The sequence below is a fragment of the Natrix helvetica genome (assembly GCF_964273705.1).
Source record: "Natrix helvetica genome assembly, chromosome: 8".
Lineage (NCBI taxonomy): Eukaryota > Metazoa > Chordata > Lepidosauria > Squamata > Natricidae > Natrix > Natrix helvetica.
In genome coordinates this window covers 17,496,895-17,512,007 of record NC_138559.1, presented here as the reverse complement: position 1 = coordinate 17,512,007, position 15,113 = coordinate 17,496,895, and the positions used below count along the sequence as shown (strand labels likewise).

General features: G+C 43.8%; 1 protein-coding gene and 1 long non-coding RNA gene across 2 annotated transcripts in view; one reads left to right on the top strand and one right to left on the bottom strand.

The window, feature by feature from the left end:
• ROBO3 (roundabout guidance receptor 3) overlaps positions 1–15,113 on the top strand; it is a 183,939-nt gene that overhangs the window by 121,781 nt on the left and 47,045 nt on the right. Inside the window, exon 7 of the mRNA XM_081961076.1 lies at positions 10,345–10,469. Coding sequence (XP_081817202.1) covers positions 10,345–10,469 — 125 coding nt within the window. The remainder of the gene's footprint in view (positions 1–10,344; positions 10,470–15,113) is intronic.
• Positions 1–15,113, bottom strand: part of LOC309396195 — a 395,535-nt gene that overhangs the window by 360,788 nt on the left and 19,634 nt on the right. The gene's annotated exons all lie outside the window — the stretch shown is intronic.

Here is a 15,113-nt window from a genome sequence, read left to right as displayed (position 1 = left end):
AACCATATTTATGGCCATCTATGGTGTCCAATGATCACATGGCAATGATTTATGTTTTTGACAGAAACCAGTGTTTGCTTCCAGTTTCCGGTAAAAATGCCCCCTAGCAAACAATGGGTTCACTTAATGACTGCACAGTTCCCTAAATGACTATTGCAAAAAAAAGGTTGCAAAATCAGTCACAGTCAGATGGCGATCTACTTTACAACCATCACAACTTACGACCAAAATTGCAAGCTTAGTTATGGTTGTAAATTGAGGATCTTGTATTGCTTTTGCTCCCCGCTCCCTCCCCCACCTCTCTCTTTTTGGGTTTTTTTTTTTTTTTTGCAAACCATGGAGCTACTTTATGATTGTGCTCCTCTAATTTGTCAATAAACTGCAAATTAGCAAGCTTAGAAGTTTTCAGATTTTTTTAAAGTAAGAATTGAAAGAGTTGCCTTTAGCTTCTGATAAACTCAAAATAAACTTTGCTTTATAAAAAAAATGGGGAAAGGAATTAAATATTCTGGGCTTTTCCCCCTCCAAAGCATCACCTGGAATAGCAGCTGGGAAAACACATCCGTAAAGTGTAGCCCAGTCATAAAAAGAGCCTCTACATCTTGTTTCAAGAAATTAGCAGTTACTTAGACAATTGCTTTCAGACGCACTGTTTGCAGAACAGTAATCGTCTAATAGAAACAAGCCAACATTTTATTTAAAAAAACAAATTAAACCTTTGGAATCTCGGCGCAATAAAATTTCTGGCCAGATGCTAAAGGTTGAAACTGAAACTAAAGAGTCAGCTCTTTTTTCTTAGAAAGAAGCCCAAGTCCCCAACCTCTAAAACTCACCCTAAACAGGTAGGCATCGTACTCTTGGTCTCTGTGTATGTAGACCTCTAAGAAGAAGAGATACCTTGACCTTAAAATGCTCTGAGCCCATCTGTACTTTCTTATTCATTGCAACAATTTGTATGCTTAGCTTGCGATTATCAAAACATGCAGTGCATATTTTTTTTTTAAAAAAATGCATATGTAGTTTGCTCTGCTATGGTCAACTACTGTGGTGGAATCTGATGCTGAGATGGAGGTGGGAGGGGTCTTTCCCAGGGAGCTCAAGGCAGATCACCCTCAAGTCCTCCCTAAACTTAAATCACAGGATTGATCTGATAGTTACTATGCAGAGTGTGTTTTTGTCTGGTAAGATTAATGCCCAGCGCAAAGAACCAAGGATGACGGGATGAATTACTCAGAGTGGTATCTTCATTGCTGTTTGCCCATAGACAGGAATCTTGCCAGACTAAAGCACTCTTTGCATAATGATCAGATCAATGCTGTGAAGGTTTAAGGAGGATCCAAACCAAGGACTCAAGGCTGATCTGCTTCTTAGCTCCTTAGGAAAGCTCCTTTCCCTCCTCCATCTCCACACCAGATTCCACCATAACTACTCAGGTCCAGAGGCCATGCAGAAAGGGATTGTTTTTCCCGTTCTTAAACCAAGTGGGTGCCATCTTGATTTTGGTGGCGAAAGTATTCCACAAAGAAGGGGAAGCCCAGCTTGTGTTTCCCTGTCCCCTTAATCTCTCGGGAGGAGGGGGGATTCCTACGCTACCTTTCTCAGTAAGATGGTATTGGATGAACAGATTCCTTCCGGGAGCAAGTTATTCCGGAGATAGAGATGACCCAAGTTCTAAAGGGCTCAGTAGGTGGAATTGACTCAGGGTTTTATATTAATCTGGCAACTAGATGAATGGACATTTGGCATCTAATACCTTTATCCTCCAATTCTCTAAGCATTCATGTCAGCCTTATTTAATCAAACGCATCTCATACTTTTTTTTATTTTTGTTTTTCTCATATGTTCTCTTTGGTCCAGTTGGCCCATTCTGTAAGTATTCATTTCATCACATATCATTGCTGCATGCTGGTGTGGGTTAGGGTACATGAATCAGGTGTTTGCATGCTTTTTGTCTTTTCTCTCAAGTCACAGTGGGAATGGAATTGATTTTTAGAGAAGACCGGGTGGACTCTAAATCATTTTTCCTGCTGTGACAATGAACTGAATGAGTCATAATCTTTGAAGCAAATTAGAAAGTATAATATTGTGGGTACAACGTAGGGCATTTTTTAAAAGTCTGTGTTCTAAACATGTGAGAGGCATAGTCTCATTTTATGTGTCATCCAGGTAGTGACATATAATATCATACTCTGATCACACAATCAATTATATGTCTACTCACTGAATAGTCCCATGATTTTATGGAGATATTCAAATAGGCGAGTATCTATTGCAATCACAGTTTCTTAATTTCCTTGGAATGCAAGAGTTCAACCCTAATCTTACCCGGATCGTATTTCCATCATTCTGCTTCTTAAAGTTTGTGGTTTGGGGGTTTAAAAATGAAGAACATGGAATGGTTTCTTCTTAGGGATGATGGAGCAAAGGGATGCTAGGTACTGTTGGTACCCAGCCATATACAAGTAGTTATGATAGTTAAAATCCTAGCTTACAAAAAAGGAAAAGAGTGGAGCCAGTTGTTTCTCTTCAGAGAGAAAGTAGGGAAATAGAATCCACAAAACAAATCTGCTTCCAAAGCAAGCAATAACTACCTTGCTAAATTATCATATGCTGATCAAACAATAGCATTAATACTACTCAATCTTCCCTGAATGTTAGCATATCTTCTTAGGTATTTCCACAGCCAGCAAACCAGGACTGATTTGACATAGGTGATCACCAAGGTTGCCTATGATGTCGACCACATCACCTGCTAAATCATGTTGGCATTAACAGGGATGTGTTGGGTTAGGTTTGAATAGGCAAAGATTGAAGGAAGGTGACTGCTACCTCCCATCATCTTACTTTTAGCTGAAAAGTCAGGTAAACTCAAATAAAGACTTAGAAAACTCTGGAAAAAAACTGGACAAACCATTCTAAGTTTGGTTGTGTTATTGTAGTTGTTAAAAGAAAACTAGAAAGCAATTAGGACAACAAGGTGCAGTTGATTAGGATATGTCAGGGTGAGAAAAAGCACCAAGGAGAGTTTCCAGTTTATATTTTTGTTCTTCAATGTAACAAGATTCATAACAAGATTTTCCTTTATTACACTTTGCCTACTAACTCCGAAAAGCACATGTCCTTCTCTCAATTTCCTGCAGTGCTAACATTCATGTTTCAACCATTCAACCTTTGGAGGACAGGTCTTAACATATAAGCCAAACTTTCTCTTCTGGTGTTTTTCAAACTTGGCAACTCTTTAAGATGTGTGAACTTCAATTCCCACAATTCCCAACGCAGCTTGATTTAAGATGCATAGACTTGAGCACTCAGAATTTCCCACCGAGCATGCTCTAAGATGTGTGGACTTCAGCTCCTAGAATTCCCCAGCCAGCATGCTTTGAGATGTGTGGACTTCAATTCCCAGTGCACGCAACGTAAAGTTGCAAAATCTAAAAAACACTGATCTAGCCTAGTGGTTTTTTTTTTTTTTTGCATTGCATTGCAAGCTCTTCCTATAAATAAATTAGAAAAGGAGATTCATATCCATAAGCAAACATATATTCTCCCATGATAGTTTCTTTAAATAGACCTAACATGTCAGCAAGCCAAGATCAACCAGCATTTGGGATGAACAGAAGATAGCATTTATCACGAGCAACAAGTCATAGTTTTTGGAATAGTGACTGCTATTTCAACATACGCCAATGACTTTGGCTAAAGATCAACACATGATTGACAGGGCTTATAAAGTAATGTGCATCCATTCATTCAAACAGCCTATGGCTTAGCGTGTTCTGCAAGCAGCTTAAAAGATTAATATGCATACAGGGAATTCAATACAGTTTGCAAATTTAGCTGTCTTCTCATGAAATCTTCCAGCTATACATTGCAGCTATCCATTTATGTCTGGAACTGAACAGCACTGCCTCTCTTACTCACTTCTTCCCTCCAAGGAATTTTCATGAAGCAGATTTATTTAGAAAGTTTATAGATTGGATTTCAACAAAAGGTTCTCCCAGCAGTGCACATCGTTCAAAGAAAAAGAAGTTAACCAATCCATTCCAGGGACTTTTTAATGTAGCACGGGTGAGTTTCCACAGATGGATATTCCATCCTGAATTATAGATCAGCCTTTCATTTCATGTTTTGAGGCTTTGGAGAAGGCAGAAAATATCAATGAGGAGGTCAAGAGAACAAGGCTGTTCCTACAGTACAGACCTAATAACACATTCCTTCCTTCCCTCTTTTCTCCTCCCTGTTTCTTCTGGGTTGAATATTAGATTGTAAATCCCTCAAGACAGGAACTTGCTTTCTGACAGCCTTGTAAAAATGGTTGCCTTTATTGCACGGTTCGATTTCCCTCAGAATCCATGCACTTAGCCGGAAAAGGTTCCTGTTGAGCCCGTGAAAAAAAATTCTTCGGTGAATTTGCACATGGAAAGATGTGTTTGCTTGCAAATGAAACGGTTGCACTTGGGCTTAAGACCGTCCTGCCTGCCAGTCTCCTTTGTATCTCGGGTTTGCAGATCCCTAACAGGCTAAGTTAAAAACAGGCTCCTCTGTTGCTTTTGATGGCTTTGGAGGCCGGTTGGCAAGCCTCCTCTTCAGGTACCTATTGTTTGGCGCTAATAAATCAGCCTGCAACAAAGAGCAGGAGCCCTTGTAGCTGTGCAGATAAGAAGCCCAAAGGTGAACAAGAAATGCTGGAAGAGCCCTCCCCCTCCCCCCTCTATCCTTCGCTGTGTATCCAGCAAGGCAGGTCAATTTCCTGCCTTGGGGATGGAGAGAGCAGGGGGAGGGTGTTGTCTTGTTTTGCCATCATCTCTTAACTCCGTGCTGGATTTGTGGGCAACAGGAACGTTTCCTCAGGCATACCAGGTCAATCTTGCCTTTGTTTTATCTTTCCCCTTTGAAGCAAGGAAGTATTTAAAAAAAAAAAAAAGACAAGGCAGAGCAATGCTGGGGGGGCAGCGATCAATTTCCTGAGATCGCCAGATCCTTTCCATCATCCAGCTTTGACTGGTCTTTGAAGTAACTGGGGTGGGGTGGGGGCTGTGTCTGGCTGCATTTATAATTGGGGAAGGGGGCTTTCCCAGCAATGATTAACCAAAGAGACAAAATTAACAAAAGCTGCCCCTGCTTCCCTCCCAATTTGCATTTTTATTTGATTATAAAGCAGGTGGCTCCAGCCAGTTCTTACTCTGAAAGGTCAAAGGGCCCTTAGCTTCCATCCAGGCACATGTTGGAGCAAATGGCCCTTGACCAGTCACACACCCCTGGGTGCCACATCCTGAGACTGCTGACTTCTGCTGTGCCAACAGAAGGCCTCTTGAGCCACCAATAGAAAGGGTCCACAAATACATTCTTGCCCACTGATGGCTTCGACATTGGTTGTGTGGACAAAGGCTGACCTTCAACGAAATGCTGGAGCATTCTTTGTGTTGCCACCCAGCCTGTCCTCCAAGATTTATGATCCTCAAGACAAGGGCTCCCTGGAGCGAAATATAACCCAGAGGCTCAAGTTATAAAAACTGCAGACTGTTGCATCAGTGGGTATATGACCCCAGGCTTTTGATGGTTGAGGGACGATTGGGTTACCTGCCATGATCCTTCCATGCATCCAGATTTCTGGATGATAAAATCAAGACAGGAAATATCCCAAACACCTGAGCACCTCCAGGCCCTCATAAAATCTTAAATGGGCATCTTCCAACTCAATTTTTTCCTGCCTCAGTTTTGTGGTATAAGATGTCAAAACAAATGGCAATTAGTGAGGAGTATTGCGTGTTAATGTTTCTTTTTAAAAGAGCGGGTGATAGTCAAAGAAAATTTTGATTGGTGTGCTCTGAGCTTCGTTACCGCTGAACCCGAATAGTTTTTGTAGAATTATCTCTGAATATTCCCCATCATTTTTCTTCTTGTTTTGGTACATCTAGAGCAGGGGTGTCCAAACTTGGCAACTTTAAGACTTGTGGACTTCAACTCTGGCTGGGGAATTCTGGGAGTTGAAGTCCACAAGTCTTAATGTTGCCAAGTTTGGACACCCCAGATCTAGAGCAAGGGTTTACAATTGTGCCCCAGAGTCAAATGGATACCCGCAATGCACGAGCATGATGCTAGCACAAGAAAGTTGCTCTTAGATCTTCACTCTAAATCTGACAAAAGCTATTGATAAATACCTTGGGAAGCAGGACATTTCTATGGCTGTGTTTAAACAACATGGCTGATCCAGTGAAATGCCATCCTGGGGACAATGTCTCTAACCTCCTCCACCTACGTATTTAATTATTTAACTGTTTTATGTATGTATTTTATAACGCATTTTAGTGACTGTACACCGCCCCGAGTCCCTTTCGGGAGAGGGGGCGGTCTATAAATATTAATAATAATAATAATAATAATAATAATAATAATAATAATAATAATAATAATAATAACAACAACAACAACAACAACAACAACAAAAGTGATGGTGTCCTGGTCACCTCAAAGGAAACTGAGAAGTTATAACTTCCCCTGTTTTTTTTTTTTAAATTTCCAGAAAATGAAATGGGGGAACCATCTGCAGTCATTCCATCAGGATCAGTGTTGAGGGACTATCTCTCTCTCCTTCACTCCTTGTGCCTCACCCCCTCTCTCAAACACACATTGTGTATGACTGGAAAAGTAGAATTATTTTTGCCTGCAAACAGGAGAGGATAAAATAAAGGTCCCTATTTCCACTTTACATATGATTGAAGGAAGTGGGTTTAACTTAGGGCTCGGTTCCTGCCAGTTCTAACCGCTTCTACAGAAGAGGTTCCACAAATCTACAGTGCCATTTAGAACCGGTTTCAGCTCCCTCCCCCCGCCTGTCCACACATCATCAAGATGAAGAGCGAGAGGAGGAATTCTGGGAGTTGAAGTCCACAAGTCTTAAAGCTGTCAAGTTTGAACACTCCTGGGTTGTTGTTTTTTCTAAAGGGTTAGGGGTGCAAGGGTCTTGTAACTTGACAGCTTTAAGACTTGCGTGCTTCAAATGCCAAAGTTTCTGAGCCAACATTTTGGTTGCTAAGCAAGAGCGTTATTAAGTGAGTTTAATTTTACAAGTTGGCCACGCCCACCCAGTCACATGGCTGGCAAGCCACTCCCACCCGGTCACATGGCTGGCAAGTCACTCCCACCCGGTCACATGGCTGGCAAGCCACTCCTACCTGGTCACATGGCCAGCAAGCCACTCCCACAAAGCAGGCCACACCTACAGAAGAGGTTCTTTAAAAATTTGAAACCCACCACTGGTTTAATTCCAAGCAACTCCCATCAGATTAGGTTACGGTGTGGTATTAACATCAATAGAAGAGAATATTCATAGCTCAATGTTGAACTGTGGAGTCTTTGCTGCTCTCTGAGCTACGTTGTTTACTTGCAGACATGTCATTGCCCAACTAGGTAAGATATAATGATTCTCAGGATGATAATCTGATCATGTTACCTAGCTGGTTAATGGAACGTCTACAAGAAAACAAGCAAGCTCAGAGAGCACTAAGCTCTCCACATTAACATCATGACCCAGTTAAAACGTAGTGTGTTTGAACAGGAGTGTATTTAATTAATTCCATTTAAATTCAAATCAGATCAAATTTAGTTCATGATGATGGAACAAACTGTTTCTGACTGCAGTTCTTTGCTTAAACTAGAGACTGGAGAGAATAATAAGATTTCCCCTTGATATTCTCTAATATACAATAAGCCAAGTGTTTTCCTCTGTCTATGCTGAATTGGAATTCCCATAATTTCTTTCCATTGGGCATGTCGATGGGAGCTACCAGGGAACAATAACATAAAGCTAGTTCTACTTTGGCTGCAACAATAACAAAATAAGTAATATGCAAGCTTTTTTGGACAGGATGCTTAAAGCAGGACACTGTCACCCCAAAGGCCAAATCTCTGCTAACCACCTGGCTACATTGGCAACACATGTTCCAAAAGAGAATTGCACTCGATTATTGCAACGTAGGATGAGTTGACCTCTGTGTTTCTTCAGATACTCATTTCTTTGATTGGTCAGCCTTTTGATCCCTCCTGCCCACTTACATCATTATTTCTGAAATATAATAATTTCCTTGCCTAATGTCAACCCCAAAACAAAGTTTAAGGGAACCAGTGTAAGAGCTGAAAGCCATCTAGTCCTTCAGAACTTTGTTGTTGTTAGCTGTGAAGTTGTGTCCAACCCATTGCAACCCTATGGACAATGTTCCTCCAGGCCTTCCTGTCCTCTACCAACCCCCGGAGTCCATTTAAGCTCACACCGACTGCTTTGGTGACTCCATCCAGCCACCTCATTCTCTGTCGTCCCCTTCTTCTTTTGCCCTCCATTGTTCCCAGCGTTAGGCTCTTCTCCAGGGAGTCCTTCCTTCTCATTAAGTGGCCAAAGTCTTTGAGTTTCCACTTCAGGATCTGGCCTTCTAAAGAGCAGTCAGGCTTGATCTCCTCTAGGACTGATTAGTTTGATCATCTTTCAGTCCAAGGGACTCGCAGGAGTCTTCTCCAGCACCATCGTTCAAAGCAGATGTGGGTTCCAGCAGGCACTACTGCCCCATGCACAATGCAATTAAAATTGTTCTGTGCATGTGCACAACCAAAAAAACAAGATGGCAGTGCCTACATTGCTGCCCGGAGAACCGGTTCGGGAGTGTGGCAAGTCTGGGTCTCTGCCGGTTCCAGCAACCTAGGCCACCAAACCACTACCGGTTTGCCTGAATCAGTCTTAACTGGTAGGAACCCATCACTGGTTCAAAAGCCTCAATTCTTTGGCGCTCAGCCTTTCTTATGGTCCAACTTTCAGAGCCATCCATTGCAACTGGGAAAACCAGAGCCTTGACTAGACGCCCTTTTCTTGGCAGGGTGATGTCTCTGCTTTTTAGTATGCTGTCTAGATTTGCCATAGCTTTCCTCCCCAGGAGCAAGCCTTCAACACTAACCTTCAGCACTAACTTCCCATTTAAATTCTATCTGCACGTACTCCATTGCACCTCCCAACCAAACATTTCTCCTGCCAATCAATGACTATTAACAATCAATAGGGTTTCTTCCCCCCCCCCCTTCTTTTCTTTCTGTGGAAGTTATCCGAGGGAAGATGGCTGCGGACAAGGAGGGAAGCAAGCAAGCACATTGTTTCTCTTAGGCTCATACATCTCTCCTGATTAGCATGTGGGTAACCTAGAAATCTATAACTTCATTAAGGGGAGGCTTGCAGAGCTCCAACAATGGCACACCTGAAAGTGTTGTTGTTGTTGTTTTAATAGCACCTAATGCTCTGTAAATGCTTTACAGTTCTGCAAGAGGAGCTAGGAACATTCTGTCTCCTTCTTCTTTTTCTTGGTAGAATAGAGGGAAGGGAGGAGAGGTGATAAGGCAGGCGATTAGCATTTGTAAAACCTGACTGTCATTTGTCTTGCATTGAGAGCTGAGATGGGGGAAGGTTTTCAAAAAGCCAGAAGTGCTCAGAAAGAGAGGAATTTACATCCAAGACATTATTCATGGTTGGGTGGTTGATTTAGCTGACTTGTTCCTTTCGTGGCCTCCCTCAGACTTCTTAAATGCCTTCTTCCATTGCAAATTGATATTCTTTGCATGCGTGTACGGGGTGGTTTTTGTAAAAAGAAAATCTCAGGGCTCTCTTAAAAAAAACTGTTTGCCTTTGTTTGGTGTCTCCCACCCCCCCTTTTAAACTGTCTTTGGCACCTCCCAATGCTTTGAATCCCCCCCCCCCCCTTTTCTTTCCTTGCAAATGCCTTTAGCTGCTCTTCTGAGATGCCCAAACTGTGAAGCTGCTCCCGGTACTTTTGGAACTGCCAAGGCATTGATCCTTCTACTTTAGGATCATCAGGAACGGGCAAAATGGAGAGAGGGATTAGCCAGGACACAGCCTCAGCATACTCAGTTCCCATGGGAAAGGAGGGAAAGCCAAGGAGGGGTCACACAAAATGAAGCCCAGGCTCAATTCTCAGCATTTCTTGATAGAACTGGAAAAGACGATAGTCTGGGTTGGACTGGATTGGGAATAGAGCTCTGGAAGAATCTGGAGTTGCCCTTCCAGCACATCTAGAGGACCTTTGGTGGAAGTTGACTACATTGAGGAAATCCATGTAGGTCAGCGTTGACCCAGTGGTTGGATTTGATATAAGGGAGCTTTCAATGTTCCTAAACAAAAAAAAAGGCTCCCTCTCTCCTTTATTCCCCCCCTCCCTGCCACAACCCATCCCTCAGGGTTTGTTTTTTTAAACCCGGTCAGCCTTTAAATGCAAACATTTCTAAAAAAGCTGCTGGTCTAACTGGACCATTTTACGATCTTTTTCCTGCCTCTTTTTTTTTGGTCTATAGTCCCACCTCAGTTAGTGACCCGTCCACGGGACCAGATTGTGACCCAAGGCCGCACTGTGACCTTCCAGTGTGAGACCAAAGGAAACCCACCACCAGCTGTGTTCTGGCAGAAGGAAGGGAGTCAGGTAAGTAAATGGGTACATAGGCATTGGGGGAATATGCATGTAGCTTGGGTTTTGACCCTGTTCCAGTGGTGGGATACAACCGGTACGCCCCGGTACAGGCGTACTAGTGCCTGCTGGGAGCACCAGGTACCGTTCCGGTATGGTGCTCTCCAGAGCCCTCGCCCGCCCACCTGCCCTCCTTACCTGTATTTGAGCCAATGGGGGCTTACCCACACGGAGCATATGGCTCCTGCGCGATGCTCCGCCAAGCAGCTGGAGCATCGCGGGCGGTAAGTACACGTGTGTGCTGCAGCATGCATGTGGTGGACGCCCAGCTGCATTGCACTGTACCAGTTCCACCGGGATCCGGAACCCATCACTGCCCTATTCTCACATCCTATTCCACAGGATCATGAAGGGGGGGGGCGGGCAGAGAGTTGCGCAAGCTTCAAAATGCAGTTAATTGGCCCAACTGGGAGGGGAGCGGTTGGGGGGAGTGTAAATTAAATCACCCGTTTAACTAACTCTGCTTCCAGGAGTAGTGCAAACTATCTGAAGGTTAAATGTCTCTTCTAATACCTGTGATCAAGTTGGAATTCCAGGAGGGGTTTATGAAAATGGGTCTCTGGAGACGATGGATCCCTGTGGTGTTTCAGTTTTAATCCCCCTATGATTACATGGGGTGCAATAAAGGTTCATATAACCATCTAACCTTATCTGTGGGGGTGCTGATCCTGAGTCCAACGGGATGAAAAAACAAAAGCCAGAAGTGGGAAATAACATTCTGGCAGTTGCTCTTATGGCAGCTGGGATGATTAAAACTATAGCCACCACTTAGCCATACAGATCCTCCTGGTTGTAGGGCTTATTAGATTGATTCCTCACTTTTCTCCCTGTGGCTCAGGTTAGCATCAATTCTCTCACTTCACAATTCCTCTATCGCGAAAATTGGATTGAGAAATAACAACTAGCCTAAAGTTACCCAATGAACTTCCATGGCCAAGGATATAAGACGCACTACGGTGGGAAAAGTACTAGAGTCAGTTCTTGGCTTAATTTCGTATTCTCCCCAATTCTCATGCTGCCAACAGAGATGGAGTGTCGTAGAGAGAAAGAGAGGATGTTAAAGTGTTATGAATTCCTGCAGGGTTGCAAACGGATCAGATTTCATCTCTCACTCTGCTATTGGCCAGCATGAATGCATGAGAGGATGTTCCTGACAAAGACGGTCCTTGAGCAAAAAAAAAAAACCAACAGATTTCTTGTCTTGAATCTAAAGTCAGCAGTAATTTCCCATTACGGGAAGAGCTTGGACAGCATTAGCTGGTGTTTACATCTTTATGGAAATGCAGGCATTGAAGATTGTTTTTACATGACTTACGGCAGCTGTCTCCAACCTTTCCATCTTGGTGGCCCTGCATTAGGGGAGGGGGCATGTGAGTGACGGGTGCACATGCACATACGCAGCTCTTTTTGCACGAGCAGCGGGCGCAGGCGCGCCCTCCGCTCGCACAAATGGAGCTTCGTGTCCGAGCAGAGAGTGCTTGTGCTTGTGCACTTCAGCACAAGGTGTTTGTACTCATGCTCGAAGCTCCACTCGTGTGAGCGAAGGGCACTTAACGCTTGCACATGAAGCTCCAGTCACACGAGTAAAGCTTCACGCACAGGCACCTTCCACTTACACAAGTGGAACTTCATCCATGCGTGCTTGCCCATCTCTCCCATGGCCTGGTTTCGAACAGGTTCTAGCTTGGGGGGTTGGGAACCCTTGACCTATGGATTACAAAAGTGTTTTGTAGTCTGAAAAAAAAAGGAATTATCACAGCAAAATTACCTACTCTAGGTTATAGGCTCTCTGGGGTCTAGATAGGGGTGTCAAACTGGCAGCCCACGAGCTGGATGTGTCACGCACAGGGAAAAAACATCATGCAATGTCATGTGAGGGCAACGTGGCACTGCGAGTTTGACACCTGTACTCTAGAATGTCAACTTTCACTAGGGTAAAACAGAGGAAGGTGAGGTGGTTTGGGCCAAAACCCATTTACCTCCAGTATACCTTGAGCCATATCCTATAAAGTATACCTTGAGGGATATCCTATAAAAAAAAAGTTATAGAAACCAGCCTTTACCCCAGGACCAGATTAGGCAATACATTACATTCACAGTTGTATTTAACATGTATAGTTTGTCACAAATGACATCTGCAGTGGATGCTTGTAATTGTATTTGCTGTATTCAACATCGGGAATCGCAAACCCATGTCAATAGACCATGTCGCAACCAGCTGTCTCCTAGTCTACGATCTTTTACTTATTCCTTTTTTAAAAGGATGTGAACGTTTTTTTCTTTTTGGCATTCCAGATTGTTAACAATAATAGTTCAGAGATGTAAACAGCACTGTTTTCCGCAGATGCGTTCTTGGTGAATTTGCTTACTCATTCGCAGATCATCAAGCTATATTAGAAAACAGGGCAAAATGATAATTCAGCTTTTCAAAATATAGATTATTTAGCTGTAGGAGCTTAGAAGGACATCATAATAGCTACGGCAGCCCTTCTATTTTGGTAAAAAGGTGGTGTCACAGTTTTCTTAATTCGGTGGTTTTTGCGTGGATTGACACCTCCCAGGTTTTAGGTAAAATAACTGAAGGAGAGGATTTGATGGGGAAATGCTTAATAATTGCTAGAATTGTGTTGTTTCTTCTGTGGAGCTGCCAACAGGAGCTAAGATTTTGCCTTACAAGCCGAAGCTGCTTATGTCATCCAGATGCATGGGAGGAGGCACCTCTTGGGAGACCCAGTCTCTTGGAACGAACAATTGGAGTTTCTAAGATGCCTTTAAATAGCACTGAGCTATTACTGTGTCAATTACTTGCATCCTAAGAGGATCAGTGATAGAAAGGAAGGGGGAAGGCAAAGGGCCCGAGGAGAGTGGATTGTTTGTTCTAGAGCAAGGGCTGAGCTTCATTCAGTAAGGCAGATGTCAAATTCACAGAATCACAGCATTTGAGCCTGCCGGGGGGAGGGGGAGATCATTTGATGAGTTCAGAGTTAGAATCCCTGAGAGAAAACTGATCACACGGAACTCTTTTTCTGCCCCGTACAAAGAATGGGTGGGGCTCCGCTCTTCTCTAAGTAGTGGGACACGGTTGGGAAGCCGTATTGTTTATTATTTAGCATATGATCAGAACATGACAGAAGAGAAGCAAACATATACTCACCATCTACGTAATCATATGCCAAAACGTCTAATGGGAGTTACACCTCATAACTGGGTGTCCAATTCAGCTATCCAGGCGATCGCTTCTGGCATTGCTTTGTGCAGAGAACACACAATCTTGCACGATACGTATAATGGTTTGTCTATCAGCACCACAATCGCAACAAGGGCAATCTTTCCATCCCCACTGATCCAGGCACAGGCACTTTTTCCAGTATCCCACCTAAGTCTCTTCAGTTTCATCCAGACAGAGCAAGGCAGGTAAAAACCAGGCGGTTTGATAGAGGGATCGTTAATGGGTAGCCTCTGAAGGCAGGCCGTTTGTCCGGGAAATTGTCTAACTTGGCATGTTCAGGAGTGTTTGCTCTGTATAGGCAACAGTGTGAGTGGAGGAGAAAGGCTATGTCGCATGCCTAAGCATTGTAGAGCACTTGAGACACATTAGAGAGCCATGATTCCCTACCTCAGGAATGAGGCATAGCGAGTCTTAACCTCAAGAACTCTTGCCTCAGTCTTTATGTCTCCAAAGAAGTTGTAAAACGTTGCCCTTCCAGTTTGAAGCAATCTACACCTCCGTGTAGCTTCCATTCTCAAGAAACCAATTTGTTAAACGAGAGGCAATGAGAACAAGTGACGATCGCCCCATAGTTTTAGATTTGTTCTCAAGCTACCTTTGGAACACAAGACGGTTCCCTGTATGTCTATGGTTTATTTAAAAGTGATAATTCTATTGCGGAGAGGGGGAAATGTTGCCGTAGGAATTCAATTTGCAGCAGTCTCCTGTAATTCCCAAATAAGAACAGGTCTCAGAGAGGGAGATCCATTGTCAAAAACCAGTTAAAACGCAATTTCTTCAGTACTTCTTGAGATGGATGGTCTTCTCATTTCTTGTGGGTCCCATAATAGTCTCAGTAGAGGATGGATTAGCATATGAATGATGGACCGGGACGCCCTACGCACAGTCACCCATGCGCTGGTGACGTCTCGCCTGGACTACTGTAACGCTCTCTACATGGGGCTTCCCTTGAAATGCACTCGGAGACTGCAGTTGGTCCAGAATGCGGCCGTGCGGGTGATTATGGGGAGTACTAAGTACTCCCATGTGACACCTCTCCTGCGTGAGCTGCACTGGCTTCCTGTGGTCTACCGGGTGCGTTTCAAGGTTTTGATTACGATCTTTAAAGCGCTCCATGGCTCAGGACCTAGTTACCTGCGGGATCGTATTCTGCCCCATACATCCCTACGACCCATCCGCTCGCACAGAGAGGGACTTCTCCAGGTGCCGTCCACCAGACAGTGCCATGGGGCGGCGCCTAGGAGCAGAGCCTTCTCTGTGGCGGGCCCAGCCCTGTGGAATGACCTCCCCCCCCCCCGGATATCAGGACCACTACTGACCTCCGCTCCTTCCGTATAAAGCTCAAGACCCACCTATTCCAAATAGCCGGC